This window comes from Taudactylus pleione, unplaced genomic scaffold (genome assembly GCF_031769625.1).
Source record: "Taudactylus pleione unplaced genomic scaffold, aTauple2 ptg000110l, whole genome shotgun sequence".
Classification (NCBI taxonomy): Eukaryota; Metazoa; Chordata; class Amphibia; order Anura; family Myobatrachidae; genus Taudactylus; species Taudactylus pleione.
In genome coordinates this window covers 6,643,785-6,665,453 of record NW_028284512.1, presented here as the reverse complement: position 1 = coordinate 6,665,453, position 21,669 = coordinate 6,643,785, and the positions used below count along the sequence as shown (strand labels likewise).

Sequence of the window (21,669 nt, the reverse complement as noted above, 5' to 3'; positions counted from 1 at the left end):
GACATATTTAGTGTGGGCACCACCCAGGCAACTGGGGTCTGGAATGTTTTAAACCAGTTGTCGCGCATAAAATATTGCTTTAAACCTCAAGGCAAAGACACATTTAGAAATCACGGTTACAGGTTTCAAATGAACTGACGCGTTATTGCCTTTCTTGCCCTCTTTGGCGCGGTGGGCGGAAGAAATAATTCAATCCTTTTAAAATATCCTCCGGCGCATGCGTAATGTAATGTTTAGCGGCGCATGCGCAGTAGTGGTCACCTGCTACTTGGACGGGCTGGTCTTCCTGTATGCATGCGCAGATTGTGCAGCTATCTATCGGACTCGGGTTGCTGCCTGCGACATATTCCCTCCTCCAACATGGCCGCCCGCACGGTGTCCGCAGGTTACCGAGTTCTATTGTCCACTCTGCCTGTGAGGGCCGGCATCAGACAACAGGTAGTGCTGGGGCTTGTCACTGGCTGCCATTGCCATGGGCTGTAAAGTAAAACTGTAAAAACACTTTTCATGCCATTACGGTATTATTTATAACATGATCCTTCAATGTCAGAACAACATTGATCCAATATAGCCAGGGCTTTCAATACACTCTCCTGTTTATTATGTGTTATTGCATATTGACATAGTGCTGCCATATTGCGCAGCAATGTACAGAGAATATGTAAATCACTAGTGGTGTGGACCTTGTGTATGCCGGGTCACCCCATCCACACCGCTGACCCCGCTATACATACCCCATGCCCATCACGCCTAGTCTGTCTCGTCTTACGTCACTGCGGTGGGAGCTGTCTAGGCACGCTCCCACTGCGCAAGACGGAGATAGGTCAGGTTGTGGTGCATTATATTATAGATCAGGGGTGGCCAACCAGTCAGAGGCAAAAAATATCTGTAGTCAAGTTAAAGAGCTGATAGCATGCGCGCATCGAAGGCGTGCGTGCAAAAAAATGGGGCATGGTCTAGCTGTCAAAAGGCCCCATTTCTGTGCGCATGGCTTTGGTATGACATTTGCAGGTACATGCACTTGTGCCACACCCCAGTTTTTAGCCCCCAGCGCATTGTAAATACACAACTGATATAATATTCCAAATATAATATATATTTTTTTTACTTTGCTATCATTTTTGATTAGTGGGACTTTTGACAGCCTTGTTTTCAGTCATTTTTGAATGCCCCTGATGTAATACCTATTATGCAGTGCTTCCTGTAGTAGTGCCCATTGTGCAATGCCCCCTGTAGTAGTGCCCATTATGCAGTATTTCCTGTAGTAGTGCCCATTATACTGTAGTAGTGCCCCTTATGCAATGCCCACTGTAGTTGTGACCCTTATGAGGTGCCTCCTGTAATTGTGCCCCATATGCAGTTAGTGTTCACTCTAGGTCCGGCGCCGGGCCTAGAGAAAGGGCACATCTGTGCGCACACCCGATATGGGGGGTGTGGTCAAGGAAAAGGGGGAGTGTTTTTAAGATGCGTCCCCCTTTCGTCACTATAGGGGGTGTGCCCGGCACTTACGGACATGTCAGGCTGCCCCCATGCGCTGCTGTCAGTGTGAATGGATGCCGGGCGCATCTTTATCCTAATTATCATAGTCTTTAGCTAAACTGGTGAATGAATATATATGGGCAACAGGCAATAAAAATGCAAAGTGTAATTTTTTTTGCACTTATAATTCTTCCCCGTGAAAACAATAAACATAAACCTAGGGGACTCCGTCATCACCGTTCTCCAGCATGCAGCGCTCTTGTGTGTTCTGTTTAGGACTATGCCTAAGTAGAGATAAACATGAGACCTTCTTTGAGCTCCAACTTAGATTTCTGAGCCCTAAAAAAATGACAGTATCTTGTACTCAGATGAAACCAGGCTAAGTTCCTGGAGAGACTACAGTAGTAAGGACGAGCTACTATTTGTATTCTGTGTGGGACCCATTTTTTACAGAAGACTGTTGCCTGGGACAATGCTGATTCGTTCCATCCAGCCGTTAGGAGAGTGCCACAATTATTATCAGTGTGTCTGCTGTACTATCCAGCCGCCAGTAAAAGTTATCTGACGGTATACACCAGTCCACAGTAAGATCGCCAAAGAGGACGCGCTATCTGGTCTCTTGGTGTGCTCAGCACAGCTGCTAACAAGCCGAGCTAATAGTCACTGGTCACATTTTTACTGTTCTGCTATTGGAAGACTTTGATTTTGTCCACCTTTACCACATATATTCATCTCCTACTGTCTAATACTTGACTGGATTGGAGAACGGTGTCTACTTGCGCTAAATCAAATGAGGCGTCTTGTGTCATACAGATTACAGTTCTATCCCCTTGGATCCAAATTGGTACAATACTGACTGTATCTTAGAGCAAGAGGCTTAAATATAACAGTTAATGAATGTATCTTACTAATGTTATTGTTATTTTTATTGATGTTTTATAATTTTTCATGTGTTATAACTGAAAATAAAAAAATATTGTGATTTATATATAGATCTTCTATGTGGCATGTTTTCCTATAATCCGTGGTCTCAGCGCATCACAGGTTGCTCTGTTTGTTTATTTGTATTTGGAGATTACCTTTTGTTTTCCTCCTTTGATGAATGCAGGACTGACTCCGGTATTACATACTGATTACAAGAGCCTGGTACTAACCAGTTTTAGAAAACATTCATAATAAGGTGGTCTCTGAGTATACGCAAATGGAACAGGGCTTCATATGGATAAATATCGCAATCATTTTTTAACAAGATGATCGGACAGCCACAGGTGTACCCTCCTTTTATGGGGCATTTACAGAGCAACCAGTTACTGTCATTGTTCAAGCACATTTTAGAAAGCAAGACACAAAAGCACTTTTATCTCTGCAGCAGTATTTATAAATGTCCCTAATACTATTATCAAAATAATGTTGCAGTTTAACAGGTTACCTTCTAAATGAGGATCACAATTGTTCCCATTTGCTTCACTTTTAGGCTTTGCCGGCTGCCTGGGCTCAGCATAGGGACTATTCATCGGTAAGTGTCTGTATCTGATAGTAGTTACTTTATTTACACACCCCTTCAAAGACCCAAGTACCATCCTATAGCTACTGGTGCCCAGTGTAAACATGCTTGGTATAATAAAGAACCAGCATAAATCTGCCACACATACTGCAGAACCATCCTAATGATAAGTCGGGATGTAGTTAGGCTATCCTGCCCACCACTATCCCGACAGCTACATCCCGCCATGTGACTAAAGGTAGGCGTCAAAATCCCGATGCCTATCATTAGCCCCACCACTAAATCCCGACACCTGGCTTACAGAAAGGTAAGCCTGGTGTCTTGGTATGTAGCCGTGGGGGAGGGTTAGCGTTAGGGTCCCTCGGGGGGGCTTAGGGTTAGGCACCCTCCAGGGAGGGTTAAGGCAGGGAAAGGGGGTGGTTAGGGTTAGGCACCCCAGGGACGGTTAGGGGGGGAGGGAGAGGGGAGGGTTAGACTACTTACCTGATGCAGTTGGGAGTCCGACCCATCAGGCTGCCGCTGTCGGTATTTGTTCCGGCAGCTAAATAGCCACCAGCATTACATACCGATTTCGATAAATCAATTAAAGTGAACAGTAGCTCTCTTGGTAATAGCAGTCAGAGGATGATATTGTCCTGTGTGTCTGGTTAACTTATAACTGTAGTAACGGGCCCTATTATTGGCCAAAAGTGATCTGACTGCACGGGCCAAGCACCAAAAGTTTGCATTTAAATGCAAAGTTAATACATCAGTTTGAATGTATTTCACACATAGGAGCCCACTGTTGTGTGTCTCAATGGCAGATCCCTTTTCATACAGTAAAATAATCATTGCCAAATACAAATTGTGCCAGTTGTGCTGAATATCTGACCACACTTTCAGTGATAAAATAAGTACAAGTAGATAATAAAAATGTCTTTTCAGTTCTTCTAAGTGTTTAACTATTGCTTTCTCTGTCTTTTAACAGCAACAAATCATAGTAAGTATGTACACTTTATAGCTATTATACTTTTCTTGTGTGTGCTTTTTATGTATGATACATTACTAATCTGAATTTATTTTTACACCATTTATGACATAGTTGCCTTTGGTAGGAATGTTTCCCAAAATCCGGCATAGTTTTCTCCACCCCTAAACAACCTAATCTATTCTCTTGGCTAGGGCTAATGACAAAATAGCAATTTGCTGTGATAATTATGGTTTCAGGTATTGAATCGATACACAGATTAAGCTACTAAAATCGTAGTTCAGGTGCATTTGGTGCGCATGGCGACTACAAGTCTTGGTGCTGGGTAGCTTATGTACTAACCCAGAGGTTCCCAAACTCCGCCATTACAGTCCAGGTTTTATTCAATATATTACCTTTTTATTGATTTACATCTCTGAAAATATACAACAAAACAGACAATAAAGTAATAAAAACAGGAAGGGGGGAAAAAAATGGCAGTACATCAAAACATAAAAACAAGCTTATCAGTAAAGTACTGTAGATGTACAATGTAATCAACTACAGATAAACAATTTGTTGCAAAACAGATATGAAACAGCTGACATACATGGAGAACTCCCTTCATTGTGTATCTAACACAGGGTAGTAGTGCTTTGATTACATTTGGATTCTGCGTAAGTTACTCCAACCGAACCATATCATTAATGGATTGGAGTATGAGACTCCTGCTATCTCAAAGTCCCAATGAGCTTGTATTTTGTCCTCTATAGTATCCAATTTTGGTATTATGTCTGAACGCCAATGATACGCAATAAGGGACTTAGTGGCAATTAAAATATGCCCAGTCACATATTTCTTCTCAGAGGATAAATTGCCATGTTAGACATTGAATAGTGCAGAGGATCCGGAGCTACAGTAATCCCAGTCACCTTGGAGATTGACCTAAACACCTGACGCCACAATATATTCAGTTTTGGACATGCCCAGAAGACATGATAAATATCTCCAATTTGATTGGTAAGGAAGAGAAGGCCAGATTTAATGGAGCCTGTTGGGAGTTAAATACATCCTGTGGATAAGTTATAAAACATTTCCACATGGGAAATACATTTAGAAATACAAAAACATGATCTAAAGGTAGAGCCCCAGTCATCTTCCGTAAGAGATCTAGAAAGATCCGATTTCCATTTTAAGAGAGCTGGAAAAGTTACAGGTTTGGAGGCACCTACCAATAAACTATACCACCAAGAGATAGTTTTCTTGTATCCCCCTGAGGATAGTCTCTTATACCCCTTTTACACTGACTTAAAAATCCCGGGTTGATGCACGTGAACGCACACAACCCGGGATTTTTGTCGGTGTAAACGGATTGACCCGGGAATCTCATCCGGCTAGCTTGCAGGGTTGAGCACGGGTCGTTCCCGCGTCACCCTACAGTGTAAACGGTGCGACTCGGGTCACGATGACCTGGGTTGTGCCGCATGCTGCCCAATTGGCCGGTTTCAGTGGCACTTGGAGACGACATCCTCTCCAAGCGTCCACTGCCGGGCCAACCAGAACGAAGCAGCGCACCCCTCCCGCCCTCCCTGCCTCCGGACCGCTGCGGAGAGAGGTAAGAGGGTCGCGGAGGGGGAGGGAGGGGAAGAAGTACTGCTCACCTGCGCCGGAGAGTTGGGTCAGTGCTGACCCGGCTCCCGTGTGAACGGTGCAGGTCGGCGCCATGGTGTAAAAGGGGATCTGATCTGGGTTGGAAATGTGTTCCAAATCCCGGGTCAGACCTGGGAAATTGGTGTAAAAGCGGTATCAAATATATATTTTGGGGTAGCTTGCAATGGCTGAGGGCCCAACTGTAAACTGTGCAGCCAGTGACGTAACTGAAGATATTTATAGAAATCCCTTTATAAGACTGAGAACAATTCTTGAATGCGGGAGGAGAGAAGTACACCATTATGCCACGTACACACTAGACGATAAGTTGGGCGATTTCAACTATATCGTTATCGTTCATTGCGTCCAATATCGTCCAGTGTGTATGCGGTGAACGACCAACGATGAGCTCTCCGGCGGGTCATTGAAGATGTCATTCATTGCCTGAGCATGCAGACCAACCTGACGATATCATCAGATTGTGCATGTTCGGGGATGAGGGAGGGTGCCGGCACTGAACGATATCGTTAACGACATTGAGCCCAGCACTGCAGGGGAAACACTAGACCATATCGCTCATGGAGCATATCGTCTAGTGTGTACGCGGCTTTAAACATTACAGATACTATGCTATACTATTCAAAGTAAGGTTAGTAGTGGGAAGTCGAAAATCATTTAATATAGCTTTATGCCATGCACACACAGAGGCAATTACTGCCATTGAGGAAGAGGGCAACTGGCTTTTACAAATGTGCGGTAACCACAGTAAATCAGATAATGAAAAAGGATGAGACCTGCTCAGTTCCAAAATTAACCATGGTTTAGGGACATCTACCTCAAACCAATCCCCAAGCTGACATAAAACACACACTCACTGGAAACTCAAGACCCCCCCTCTGTCTTCAGGCAGGGACATAATATGTATAGACAATCTAGGTTTTTTTGACTTCCAAACATATTTTTTAAAATGCTATAAATTTAGATAACACCGACAATGGGAGCAATTTAGGAATTGTTTGAAAATAGGTACATTAACGTGAATATCAGAACCATTGTTAAAGCAGCAATACGGCCCAACCATGAAACCTCTTGTAACATCCAATCAGCTGTTAAGAGTGAACATTTAGTCAAGAGGGGAAGGTAGTCACATGCCACAATATCAGCCAGTCCAGTTTTGAAGGATATCAGTGCTTGAGTCCAGATGGTTAAATCAAATTGACTGAGGTACTAATTAAGTCACCTGTGCTAAAGCATGGTTATCCTTAAAACCTGGACTGTAATGGAGTAGTTTGAGAATCTCTGTGCTAACCAGTGCTAATTACTTGCCCTGAGACATAATGCCTTCTGACGTGTCTGGTTGTAGCCCCCACCTGCGAAGTATGGAGGAAGACATACCGTGACCATGATCCCCGGAGATGGCATTGGACCAGAACTTATGCTGCACGTTAAAGAGATTTTCAGGTGAGTGGCTGTTATCCCGGCAGAATGTTGTAGATGTGTGGCCCCTTGCCTTGTTACTGTAGCATTGAACCTAATGTTGTTTCAGACATGCCTGTGTGCCTGTGGATTTTGAGGTGGTGAATGTCGATTCCTCTTGTACAGATGAAGCAAATATCCAGAATGCCATCACTGCCATCCGGAGGAACAGGGTGGCACTGAAAGGTATTGCTCTGCTTTAAATCTCCTTCACACGTTGCCCCAGTGCTGAAGATCTAAATCTGTGTAATTGTTTTACCACCAGGTAACATCGAGACAAACCATAACATGCCTCCGTCTCACAGATCTCGGAATAATTTGCTCCGGTACGTGACAAAATAAACGTGTGTAGCCTGTTACACAGGATATTATTTGTACTATTTAAAAATAACAAAAAATGTTGTTCTATATATCACTAAGTTTGTGGGGAAAAGGGGAAAGTAAACTTAAGTATCTCATTATTGAGCCATGACTTCAAAATGAACCACAGAGGCCACTCTTTTTCAGTTGGGTCAATAAATGTATTTTCTAAAACCGGAATCTTTCCCCCCCCCCCCCCCCGCACCCACAACTGTCTGTAATTCATCACCCTGCCCATACCTGCAATATTTTCTCTTCCACCCCCCCACTTCTTACACTATCAGGGCCGTAACTAGGGTGGTGCGGCCGCACAGAGAGCAGGATGCCCTGGGAGCGGGCCTGGCCGCCGTTATCTATTTGCTGGGCTCCCGCTGCGATGTGTATTAGCAGTGGTGCGCCTGGCTGTCCTGACTGCTGTGAGCCTATGAGCTGTGTGTGTGTGTTTTTTAAGACTTTATATAGACAGTTGGTTGTAGGATGAATTGTCCAGTGAATGAATGGTTCAGGGAATTTTTATATTGGTGTAATGTGGAAAGGGGACAATGGGCCTGATTCAGAGCCGGTCGTAAGCGGCCGCTCAGTCGTTCCGAGCGATGTTTGCCCAACTGCGCATGCGTACGGGTCGTTATACGCATGCGCGAACCAGTCAGTGCGGTCGAAATTCATGTGCTCGCAAAATAGCGAATGCCTGATAATTTGAGTGACAGGAGTAGGCGTATGTGGGTGGTAACGGGAAGGTGCTCGAAAACGGGGAGTGGAGATCCGAACGCAGGCGTGCTTAAAGGTCAAAACGGGCGTTTTATGGGTGTGCATAATTAAAACAGCAGCGTCATTGACCACGTCACTGGGTTATTTTATAGCCAGAACTGCTCGCAAAATTGTGGTAGCAAAAACCAACCCCAAGAATAGCGAGCAGTTCATACCCTGGTCGATGTACTCGATTAATCTAATAAATAGCGGACATGACGTAGGATGCGAGCGGCCAGGGGGCGTATTTTTTAAAAAAACGACCGCAAGTTTTGTTCGCTCGTTCAGACCTAGAGGAGTGAACAGACCGCAAAGAGCGAACGGTTCATTTGAATAGCCACCCCTTGTTTTAGAACGAACGACCGCAAATAGCGAGTGGCTCTGAATGAGGGCCTATGTATGTTGAATGGGGATGGTGGAATATGGACGGTGTATGTAGAATGGGGACAAGGGGACAGTGTATGTAGAAGATACCCCATAAAAGCAATTCTAAAGCTGCATACACACACAACGATTTTGTTACCAACGATTTTATGAACGATTTTTTGTCAGATTATCTGTCAGACTTTTTAAAGTGTAATGAATGATTTTTTTGAACTACATTTTTGCATATTCCCTTAATGAAAATCGTTCAGTTGACAAGTCTGACTAAACTACAAACGTGAACGCGCATGAACGATTATCGTTCATCGTTTGACTCAGAAAGTGAACGTTTTTTTCAAACGATTATCGTTAAACGATATCGTTTAACGATAATCGTTCAAAAAAATCGTTGTGTGTGTGTATGCAGCTCAATGGTGCATACACACGTAAAGATTTTCTGTCCAGGCACCCAACTAGTAGATTGGTTGGGAAAAAAAATATGGTAACTGATGATCAGCAATTTGTTCCCAAACACCGGAAAATGGACAAAAACTGTTGTTTGAACAAACAGTTTAGATCAAACATTTAACAAACTTGTCTGACCGACCATTTTCATCTGTTTTCTGGCATTTAGGAGCAAATTGCTGATCATCAGTTACTCCCATACATTACCAGATTTTCATTCCAACCAATCAACTAGTTGGATGGTTGGACAGAAAATCTTTACGCGTGTACCCAGCTTTAGATCTGTATCATCATTCTTTCTATCTATACTTTTAAACTATTTTTTTTTTGGTTTAAAGATTGAAGTAATAGTTAGAACTGTACAACCAAAAACCAGGAGAAGTGCAGATATTACCAGAGAATGAAAGCACAAAGCCATGAAATGAACACACAAGTCCAGTGAATGAATAAAACATATCTAAATATAGAAAAAGAGAGATAGTTGTATGGAGCACCAATCACATTTATATCAACTCATAAAATATAACTTTTATTAATTCTTAAATAAAAACTTATTCCACAAAATGTGGTGAAATATTTTTATTACTGTTTTAAATCTTATATATAAGAGACCTATAATGAGGTTTGTGTATTCAATACCCCAGAGATTGAAAATTATATGTTGCAGTAATTTCATGTATGATAACATTACTATCTATTACAGCACAGATACTCAGAAGTTATTTTCTGTGGCTAAAGCCATCCTTACTTTATTTAGTACCTGGTTACAGTGTGTAATTAGTTTATTACATAAAATATTGATATGACAAATCTCTGTATTGAACTGCTGAAATAATGTGCACTATATTTCCTATACCGTGTAATAATTTGTATATTGTGTATCATATACATTATCTGTGTCTATTATCTTACTTCTGGATACAAATGTGATCTCTTATCAATAAAGTAGATTATTATTATTATTATCCTTTATTTATATGGCGCCACAAGTGTTCCGCAGCGCCTTACATAGTACATAGAACTAATAAGTGAACAAGAAACAAGTAACTTACAGTACATTACAGTGCAGGACAGGGACACAACTTATATACATTGCTGAAATAGTGATTAAAGCACTCACAATAAGCTGCTGGGAGTTGGCGGTCCCGTGTTAGGTGCCCTAATGGGGAGTAGAGAGTAGAAGAAAATGTAAAGAGAAGCACATGAGGGAAGAGGGAAGAGATTGTATTTTTGACTCAATTTCTCACTCCTGGAATGATTGTCGCTCACTAATGGAGAGTCTATTGCAAATGTGACTAATAGTCAATTATATAAATTATGTGGTTACAATTATTTATTGTGCTTATTTATTAACAGTGTAACGTTTAATATTAACCACTGATTTGCCACATTCCAAAACTTAGTTGCTCCCATCAGGAGATTTGTATGGGCACAAATTAATTTATTGTCACTGTGGATATATTAGGTAATTATTCCTTGATTCAATTTGTATATTATTCTTTACAAGTCATCAGAATAATCCTGGATAGTGATCATGCATTTGCTTTGATAATTATTTATAGAACCACCAGTCATTCCATTGTGACTGAATAACTCCACTTAAATACGCCCGTGTTAAACCCTGCTAGTTACCTGGGTTGGATTGCCGTGTCACTCGACCCAGCGATCCAACTCTCTCCCCTTTTACACCAGGGAGCTGCCTGGGTTAACCCTTCAAAAACCCGGGTTTTAGCTCCGGTGTAAAATGGGTATAAGCTTCCTCATGGTGTGAACCAGATGCCTGGGTTCACTGAAGTTTTATTCAGTAAACTCCTCCCATTCACATATGGTAGCCAATCTTAATTAATTACTATATTAGAGATAGTGCCATTCAGGAAAAAGAAAAGAAACGGAAACGTGTAAAAAGCATTGCGATCAGCAGAATAATTGAAATACATTGATCTTTACTAAAACCAAACACAAATAGATATTGCTTGATATTATTAACATTAATTGTATTTAATCCATATGTGTACACATATATAAATTATTATTCACACACATATATCCAAAAAACCCTTAAAATAAAAATAGTTAATTGTGTACTTATGTATAATGGGCCTGATTCAGAGCCGGTCGCTATTTGCGGTCGTTCGTTCTGAAAAAAGGGGTGGCTATTCAAATGAACCGTTCGCTCTTTGTGGTCTGTTCACGCCTCTAGGTCTGAACGAGCGAACAAAACTTGCAGTCGTTTTTTGGGAAACTACGCCCCCTGGCCGCTCGCATCATACGTCATGTCCGCTATTTATTTGATTAATCGAGTACATCGAAAGGCATCTGAACTGCTCGCAGTGCCTGTGGTTGGTTTTTCCTACCGCAATCTTGCGAGCAGTTCTGACTATAAAATAACCCAGTGACGTGGTCAATGACGCTGCTGTATTAATTATGCACACCCATAAAACGCCCGTTTTGACCTCTAAGCACGCCTGCGTTCTGATTTCCACTCCCCGTTTTCAAGCACCTTCCCCTGTTACCACCCACATACGCCTTCTCCTGTCACTCAAAATAGCAGGCATTCGCTATATTGCGAACAAACGATTTCTGGCCGCACTGACTGGCTCGCACATGCGTATTACAATCCGTACGCATGCGCAGTTGTGCAAACATCGCTCGGAGCGAACGAACAGCCGCTAACGAGCGGCTCTGAATCAGGACCAATGTCTCATAGTATCACAGACACAGATGATGTATATGATACACAATATACATTTTATTCCACAGTATAGGAAATAAAGTGCACATTATTCGAACAGTTCAATACAGAGATTTGTCATATCAATATTTTATGTAATTAACTGTAACCAGATACTAAATAAAGTAAGGATGGCTTTAGCCACAGAAAATACCTTTTGAGTATCTGTGCAGTAATAGATAGTAATGTTATCATACATGAAATTACTGCAACATATAATTTTCAATCTCTGGGGTATTGAATACACAAACCTCATTACGGGTCTCTTATATATAAGATTTAAAACAGTAATAAAAATATTTCACCACATTTTTTGGAATAAGTTTTTATTTAAGAATACAAGTTATATTTTATGAGTTCATATAAATGTGATTGGTGCTCCATACAACTATCTCTCTTTTTCAATATTAGATGCTAAACCATAGTGGGTAGCACCCCCTACTATTTGTAATATTAAATAATAGAAGTAAATATTTCTGGAGGGTTTATCACAGACTGGGGCGGTTGCTTTCTTTATCTACATTTTGAATTAATAAAACATAGTCAACAGATCTAATCTAGGATCGTATGCAGTAAATTAATAATTTAATGTATTTAAACCTGACTTTTTTTCACTCACTGGCTGATCACCCTATATACACAGAGGTGCTGCCTAGATACAGTTGTGCATAGCTTGGACACAATGATATGAGAGCTGTGTGATTTCCAATTTGAACAAAAATAAATAACTCTGCTAATGATTCAACTAAAGAACAGATGGCCTGATTCATTACAGATCTCTATTGTGATCACTGCTGCGAAAATATGCAAATGACTGCAATCGTAATGCCAGCATAGAGACGCCCACTGCCGCTATCTCACATCCGTAATACCATGCAGTCCCGCGTATACATCAGGAACATTGAGTAACATCGGCCCCTCATGCACAATTACAGCAGGTCTGACGTTACTCAGAAAGTGCTAACTTCGTTACACGCAGTGTGTACTCAAGCTGCGTATGTTGTTGCAGTGGCTAATTCATGTACGCCCAAGTAATGGCGTTCAAACAGACAGGCACGCCTGCGTTTCTACTACCACTCTCCCGTCACCACCCCCAAACGCTGACCTGACGTTACTCACTCTGCGATGGCTTTGTATCTGCGCGAGTGATCGCAGAGCAATCGCAATGCTAACTCACGCATGCGCACTGCGATGCATACGCATGCACGGTACGCAACAATCAGCCATCTGCATACGCTATCGCAGTAGCGATCCTTGCTGCATCAGGCCCAGAAAGAGGAAGAAAGGTATTTAGTAAAATGCATATGTACAAACCAATAGACTAAAGACACCTGAAACCTTATCAGACACTCTCTGTAGTCCCCTGAACATAGTTTGAAATGAATTGTGTGATTTCTCTTCTATATCTCCAGCACAAGCCTAGACCTTTACGCTAATGTCATCCACTGTCAGAGTCTGCCGGGGGTGCAGACGCGCCATAAGGACATTGACATCCTGATAGTGCGTGAGAACACGGAGGGGGAGTACAGCAGCCTGGAACATGAGGTCAGCCACCTTGTCCATTCTTCTTCTATGTGGCTTAATACATGGTACATCAGAAATACAGTTGTCGTTGCCCACTTAATATTACATTTCTTAGCGAGTCACGTGATATTTTGGAGATTTTGGTGACTATGGGGTCTATTTACTAAGCCCTGGAGAGAGAGAAAGTGCCAACCAATCAGATCCTAATTGTCATTTTTCAAACACAGCCTGTAAAGTGATACTTAAGAGCTGATTTGTTGGTACTTTATCGCTCTCCTAGGCTTAGTACATAGACCTCTATATTCTCGTTTTTTTGTTTTTTTTATAAGCTTTGAGCACGCTCTTAGTTTTTTAATGTGACTTCAGTTTGGAATGCAGTTCCATTTCCTTTCCCTTTTTAATATTTGGAGGGTGTTTTGGCAACCACTGGTAATTAGCACCTTTATGGTATGTAGTGCTTTGGGCGCCTTCCACAACTATCTGAGAGTTTGCAGCCAAGTAAACAGCTATTCTGAATGCTGTAAGAATGATCCGATTACATATAAAATTTCAAATAGGGAGCTTTTATTTTAAATGCCATTACACATCCTAATAAACTCTTCTGAAAGTGTTATTGCACTTACAAGGTGTCTCCTGTTCAATACTAATTCTCTCCATACCCCATAGTTATTACAGTTTGTTATTCCAGGATTGACTTGGTCCCCATCCTTACAGAACCGCCCTGTCTAGCTCTGACTACATCTATACTATAGTGTTCTATAACCCATGGCATATAATATGGAGGTAGAGAGATTCAGATCTGTCATTTTGTCAGGCTCTGGGAAGGGCAAAAGTCCTTTGCCGTCCCCTGGTTGATTACATTGAGGACACAGGTCGGGTGCCGGCACAGGAGGTGCCGCTTCGGCCCTTCCCCCTGCGCCGGGTAATGGACAACCCTGTCCACACCTCCCAACAGGACATAGACTACTCTCCTGGATGGCCAGGTGAGTCCAGGTGAGAAGTGTATGTCCCGGAGGGAGGGGGAATGGGGTAGTCCATGACCCGGCAGAGGGGGAAGAGGGGCATCCCGTATTCCGGCACCTGCGCACGCCTATGATTGAGGCCAACTCTGAATTGCTAAGGATGTGACCACAGTTCATTCTATATTAAAAATGAACTACCACTGATTGCCTCTGCTTCGCAGGATATGTCTCAGAGACTGATAATTGCTTGCAGACTTGCTGGGATCATCCCTCTGTAATAACCTTGAGACAAGCAGTGATTATGGCCTATTGATGCCAAGTGAATATTATTAACACCACACTGGCCATCCCATTTCCTAATGGCTCGACCATAGGGTTGGATCCACCAGGCCCCAACCTTTTTATTTTTTGACCATGTTTCGCAGGGGATTTTTTGGGTGGGGGAGCATAGACCAGGATACCGAAAAATAAGACCGACCTGCAATAAACTTTAACGGCGTTGTATACGTTTTATTGTATCATTGTCCCTTTTATTTATTATGGCAAAAGTCAGTTCTATAATGATAAAGTAAATGGTTTTGTCTCTTGCTTTGCAGAGTGTGTCTGGCGTGGTGGAAAGTCTGAAGATCATCACCCGAGTTAACTCCCTGCGCATTGCAGATTATGCCTTTAGGCTGGCACGAGACACAGGAAGAAAGAAGATCACAGCTGTGCACAAAGCCAACATCATGTATGATAGCGTAATACATTGATAGTACCCGTGGCATATTTGTGACTTTGCTTTAAATTACCATATCGCTGCTCTGACCTTCATTGTCCTTATTGGGGAAACTAGCTGGTTGCTAAAGACCAAGTAGCTTTAGAATTAAATAATGCTGAGCATTCAGTGCTGTGAGATCCGTTTGTTGGATGATTGGGGAGATGAACAGAACATCTTACGGTATCTATTGTTTCTGCAGGAAGCTGGGGGATGGGCTCTTTCTTCAGTGCTGCAAGGAGGTAGCTTCTGGGTACCCAGACATCACCTTTGAGAGTATGATTGTTGATAACACCACAATGCAGGTAAGCGGATCTGCTTGGCTTCTTTATAATATGATGGCTGAGGGCAAAATTTGGCGCAATCACAAATCTGCTTTTGTTTTGTACCATTTTACATGACACAGCAATTTGTAGATGGTGAGTCTAGCTGCCCTTTAGGCCATGCAGTGAGTTTATAACAACTGGGGACCATTCTGATAAATAAACTGTAGAGTTTCCCAAACTCCGCCATTACAGTCCAGGTTTTAAGGATGCTTGAGCACAGGCAAATTAATTAGTACCTCAGTCAATTTGATGTAATCATCTGGACTCAAACATGGATATCCTTAAAACCTGGACAGTAATGATGAAGTTTGGAAACTCTGACTTACTGTATATATTTCCCTTGAATAAACAAGCAAAAGTACTCTCGGGTATAGGGGCCCTCTGGCTATGTCTGAGTATGAGTTAAAACCTTTTTTATTTATATAGTCTAATAACATCTATTTGTGGACTCAATATATACATACTGTAATTCACAAACATAAACTTCAATATAATGGTCACATTTAAAATTGAATGAAATTAGTGAATAAACACAAAAGGAGGAGTTTACCTAAATCAAGAAAACTCATATTATGCCAGCAAAATATTCAAAGAAAAATATTGAATTAATATACTAATACTCCCAAATAGAAGGACAGCAAATGTATTATACCGGGTACACACTAGACGTTCTATCGTCCGATCCAGCGGATTGGACGACATATCTATCAAATCGGCGAGTGTGTACCCGCTATGTCACTGATGATGCGCACTCCCGTGCGTCGTCAGTGACATCGCCCGACGGGCGATTATTGTCAGCAGGGGCCATGCTGCCAAATGCAGTATGGCCCCTGCTGTCGCCCCCGGCATCAACAAGTGTGTACACACTTGCTGATGCCGGGACCCCCGCCGGGTCCTGTCGCCTATATCGTTAAGTGTGTACCCAGCTTTACTTGTCATAATACAGGGTCCTTGGATCAGGGTAGGTGTTGCATTAAATGTAATGGCCTAATTATTTTAAAGTCTTATTAGATCTAAAGATAGGAGATACACCCTGGTTGTCACCTAATGGATCATACAGAACGACACATACATGTATTCCAAAAAATGCATCATATAAAGTATCAACTATATGTGTATCAATCAAATCAGCCAATCTTATATATCTGAGGCAATCGTTTTAGAAAGACCAGCCAATGAAGATACAGTGCCTTATGTAAAATTACACTTCCACAACAATGTTTATATACGGTAAATAGAATAGTGGATAGAAGTAGATAAATAAGCCCTCTAGTGTAATGTGGGGTGGGCAGCTGCTGCGCAATGTGTGCTGGAATATCCAGCAGTGAACAGTGCATGAGAGGACCCTTCACTCACATCTATGGATTGAAAAAGATAGAGAAGTAAATGCTATTGTATGTACATCCAGCGTTAATCCTGTTAAATCAATGAAAGATCACATAGTGGGTATAAGGCTCAATCAGAGCACCTCTACATGGGAAAGTGTGTGAGAAAAATATACAGAAAGGTAAGTTGATATATGATCACTGTATATGTACAGGGAAAGCAATGCTGCTTCCTACTATTATGCAGAGTAGCCGTGAATAGCAGGTGAGCGATGTTCCTTGCTTACAGTGTTCAGAAATATAGAAAAGAAATATACCCAGGAACTGGGTTTGGCTTCTGTGTGGATCCTGTTGAAAATTCAGAGCAGGGTCTCACATACAGATATCTTTGTTCCTATGGTGGGAATATAGAAAGTTTTAATTTACCTGTAAAGAGAGAGAAGGATATTCTGTGAATTCTTAAACCATGCTGACAATGTTGTCCCGCTTGTGAACAGCAGGAACCTCTTCCAAGACGTGGTATGTCTCGCCCATGGCTTTCTCCTTTGCATATTACCTGTATATATTCCCCGTCCGTTGAGCAACCTCTCTTTTATTGCAGCTTGTGTCCTATCCTCAGCAGTTTGAGGTGATGGTGATGCCCAATCTTTATGGGAACATAGTAAACAATGTCTGTGCTGGACTGGTCGGTGGCCCGGGACTTGTGCCTGGAGCCAATTACGGCGACGTTTACGCTGTGTTTGAAACGGTAAGGTGCTTAGTGATCTTGTTGGAGTTATGTCTTCACAAGTATTATTAAGATGATAGCTATGGTGATTATTTCATTAACACATTAGATTATGTAAAGGACAAGTTGCTCATGTGTGAATTTGGATTTTATAACATGTATAAATATAATGTTCACTTTGTCCGAAAAGGACTAAAAGCACTTTACAACTGCGGAAAGGAGAACCATATTAAAAAGGAGGCAGCCGTCTTGGGCGAACTTCAGTGGTTACATGGGGTGGATACAGATTATGAAGTACAAAATAAATACTATATAAATAATATAGAATAGATAAAGCGGCATGCAAGATATGAGAATCCAATACTACATGCACACTTCCAGGAAAGGCAAGGGAAGTGTGGTGGCCTGTGTAGAGCAAGGGTCCTGATGGTATGGAATATGGGCCGTGTTGGTCCATGTTCCACACCAGCTAGGACCCTGCTTTAGGGTGGTGTGGAGGTCTTTATGGGTAAGGGGCTTGCTGGATTGGAGCATGGGTCTTGGCGGGCAGGGAGGTGTGGAAGCCTATATTGGGGGTGAAATAGAGTTCCATATGTAGGTAGGGGAAGCCCAGATTAGAATGGGGCAGAGTGGCGGAGCTCCTGGGCATCATGAGTTGGTCTCTCCGGTGTGCCCCTGTGCAGACAAAACTACATGTACAGGCAGCCCATGAACTCATTGGTGATGTTGAGCAGCCAGATGGGAACTAGGTCCGGAGCCGCAACCTCAATTCGCTGGAACTGCTGCCAGTTTGCATGGCTCAGTGACCGATTGGTGGCTTTCCCACCAGGCCATTCAGTGGCAGGATACACTGCCCACCACCAGCCAGGATCAGCTGGCCTTGGAAGCCTCAACGGACTCCGTAGTGGTTACATGGTCTAGATGTGGCAGCAGCCTTTACCTTCATGAGGCAAATCGGCACACTGGTAGTCACGCACACTGCCTCTGAATTGGACAGTAGGGCTGAGGCTAGTCTGGAACCTGACACAGCAGCATAGCAGGGTGAAAAACATGCATACACATTAATTCGGTCCATCTGTAATTTGGTGGAACCGGGAGAGGTTCACTCTTCACCACCAGTGGGCATGAGGCGTTGGAGACCCAGTCCTGTGGTCATGAAACACAATTTGTTATGAGTGGTATCCCTTAAATTTAGCCTAGCACTTAATAAAATGGGCACTGTAAAGATGGCTAATCCACTCTAAACTCTGATTTCCACTGTAAATACAGCTCCGCTGCAAGATCAACTCTGGTCCACTTATTTCAAGAGTTTTTCTTTTTACAGGCTACCAGGAACACAGGGAAAAGCATAGCCAACAAGAACATCGCAAACCCCACTGCTATGCTGTTGGCCAGCTGCATGATGTTAGACCATCTGAAGTATGAACCTTCATTCACTGATTATCCCTCTCACTCCTTGCATGCTATACCATGTGGAAGACCCTGCTCTCTGTCCCTCTGTTCAGCATTTGTTACTGTAACTAAGCTGCTCTTGTACTAACATCCTTCTGTTTTGGCAGGTTGCACAATTACGCAGCCTCCATTCGTAAAGCTATACTGGGCAGCATGAACGAACACCGGGTAAGTGCAGCGGCTCAGTTCGATGTGCGGCACCTGGATTTCATGGCTCTGTCATGTCCCTCTCTGGTCACCTACTGATTCACACTGGCGGTGACGCTGCTCCCATCTCAGACTGTTCCGTGGTCATCAGAGTGCGCTTGTAAATACACGCAATTGTTACATATACAGAGTTACTCATTTCAGTAATGGGATAACTGGTTTCCCTGGTACCTGGTCTCTGTACACCCATAATAGTGACTAATGTATTTTGTACAAACCAATGACTTAAGTAGTGTACATATAGTTCAGCCGCCATGAAAACCATTAGGGAAATCCGAAGACCCAAGTTTCCAGGCTGCTTCCCTGCCCCAGTACACTTATATGTGCTATGTGTGGTAGGACATCATACTGGGACTTAGCACTGTGCAATACGGCAATCCCACAAATCATTGGAGTATTATAGATCACGTCTCATCCTCTCAGCCTGGTTCTCTATAGAGAATTGCACTGAAAGATAAAGCTGTGATTATAGAGGGTATAGATAGATAGATTATAATAATAATAATTTTTTATTTTTTTGAAGCAATTAAAGTGCACATCAGGGAACCTCCATGTCTGGGAGGTCTCTGCTTTCAGTCTCTTGCACTCAGTTTAGATTTAGTAGCCAAAGCTGTGACATTATAATGGGCAGATGTCTGTGTTGTTTTCTTGTTTATTGATAAAGCGGCACCATCCATCCTATTGTTCAGTACAAGGGTCTACAACTTACCATGTCTTGACTCGTTAAACAATTATATTGTTTCATTATGACCCTCTCTCCCTCACAGATGCACACACCAGACATTGGGGGACAGGGAACCACCTCAGAAGTTGTGCAGTCCATTTGCCGGCAGATCATTATAAAGGATGGCCGAGCAGTCACTGTCTGAGAGGTGAGGTCAACGGAGGACATCTCAACAGGGGCACGTAAGTACCCTAACCCCCCCTCCCTCCCCGCACACTAAACCTAACCCTCCACGGGGTGTGCCTAACCCTAACCTCCCCTTCCTCTAGCCTAACCCTAAGTCTTCCCGGGGGTGCCTATACCTAACCCTCCCCCGCGGCTACAACCTAACTGTGCCCGGCTTACCTCAATCGGGATGCCTGCCGTCGGAATTTCGGCTTGGGGCTAAAGATTGATGTCGGCATTTCGACGCCTACCTTTAGTCTTGGGTTGGGATTCTGACGGCCGGCAGTCCGGGCGGCGGTAAATTAACCGCATCCCATATGGAAGCATACCGGTCACTTACACACAGCAAAGACAGCCATTGTGTGGGTTTAACCAATATGAGAATACAGGCCTATCAATTTACCTCTAACTAATGACATCACTGGGGCTTTAGGTGTATCCTTTTAGTGATGTCACATAGGAATTTGCAGATACTGAATATTGGTTTATCTCACAAGTAAACTGTGCGAAGGGGATGGGTCGCTCCACTTTTTATAATGCACATTCATGGCCTAAAGCTCCCCTATCATTCCTGCAGGATGCTGTCTGTACATGTACAAGTGGACTCGGCCTCACACTCCCTCTTACGCCAACCATTACTACTGGATCATCATCCAACACCCTCTTTTGCTTTTTCATGTTGCTGGCAATGAAGGCGTTTCTACGCTGCTCATTACAGATAGATGGTGACGTGCTGGAGGTCTTCAGTATTGATGAGGATTATAAACCAATGTGCTATGTTTGAATTTGGAGGTGCAGTAATCTATTTATGCTCTTGGGTCAGCTGTATGCTTTACATGAACTCTGTTTTGTTTTGTATGTTTGGTTTATTCTTGTATTGTCGTCTTTATCACGGTTCAAAATAAAGTGCTTCACAAACTGGTCCATATGATGCTCATTGGGTGTGATGGTAAGACAGCTAGAAAATGTCACCTCTGTTATATGTAATATTATACAAACATAGGGGGCCATTCAATATGATGTGCTGTGAATAGCGGCAGGAAGGAATTCCCGGAGTTATTCAGTTGTCCCCATCGCTCCCTGCACTTAGTCGGGAGATGTCAGTTATCGCCCCTGTTTAATTGCGCTAACCAGTATTCTCCGACTAAAGTGCCAGCTGCGATGATGTTGGCGTCACGCTAAGCCCAAAAACAGCATCGTGGCCGGCAATTAAGTTGAGTTTCTGCTCGCACCTCAGGAGGATGCAGGCAGAATACTGTAGTCGCTTTGAATTAAATCGCCCCCATAGTGTTTTCTGTTGGTCTCTTACGGTGTCTAAGCGGACAATTTTCCTTATTGTTTAGCTAGATCTGCGTCAGTCTGGCAATACTTGTGCGGTTCTACATATTGGTGGGATCCTATAAGGCACAGCTAGTGCACTGACTGTACCGCATACACAGTTAGATGTGGTCATGTAACAGAACCTAAATGGCTGTCATACTCCATACATGGGCACCGTCTTCCTGAATTATACAGTGATGGAGAACAGAAGTTTCCAACCTCACAAATCCTGTCACACAATGGGAAATGTAATTTAACACAAGCCCCTGGGATAGTGGTGATACTTCATAATAGAGGTACCCACCCACAAAGCAATACAGTGTACTGTATGTCAATGAAAATACACAGCAGAACCTTTATCTGTAAATACCATTATTTGGCTGATACTTGCAGGACACTCATATAGAGGTGCAGTACTGTAAGACTCACTTGGGAGAGGAAGTTCCATGCCACCCGCTG

At 42.7% G+C, this 21,669-nt stretch overlaps 1 protein-coding gene across 1 annotated transcript; it reads left to right on the top strand.

Moving 5' to 3' along the window:
- Positions 1-259: 259 nt before the first annotated feature.
- On the top strand, positions 260-20,812 carry IDH3G (isocitrate dehydrogenase (NAD(+)) 3 non-catalytic subunit gamma). Its single transcript, XM_088471127.1, has 14 exons — positions 260-438; positions 2,954-2,995; positions 3,951-3,962; positions 6,943-7,040; positions 7,126-7,241; positions 7,321-7,381; positions 13,134-13,266; positions 14,804-14,937; positions 15,167-15,269; positions 17,217-17,363; positions 18,667-18,761; positions 18,902-18,962; positions 19,769-19,907; positions 20,468-20,812. Exons 1-13 carry the CDS (start codon positions 295-297, stop codon positions 19,868-19,870), a joined length of 1,248 nt encoding a protein of 415 aa, XP_088327253.1. The 5' UTR covers positions 260-294; the 3' UTR covers positions 19,871-19,907; positions 20,468-20,812.
- The last annotated feature ends 857 nt before the right edge of the window (positions 20,813-21,669 follow it).

What these genes read in the sequence shown, in the direction of transcription:
- IDH3G (XM_088471127.1), top strand. Translation starts at nt 295, where the DNA reads ATGCGCAGATTGTGCAGCTATCTATCGGACTCGGGTTGCTGCCTGCGA. An exon ending in TCTCGGAATAATTTGCTCCG is followed by an intron (nt 7,382 to 13,133) that starts GTACGTGACAAA and finishes CTATATCTCCAG; the next exon opens with CACAAGCCTAGACCTTTACG. An exon ending in TTGATAACACCACAATGCAG is followed by an intron (nt 15,270 to 17,216) that starts GTAAGCGGATCT and finishes CTTTTATTGCAG; the next exon opens with CTTGTGTCCTATCCTCAGCA.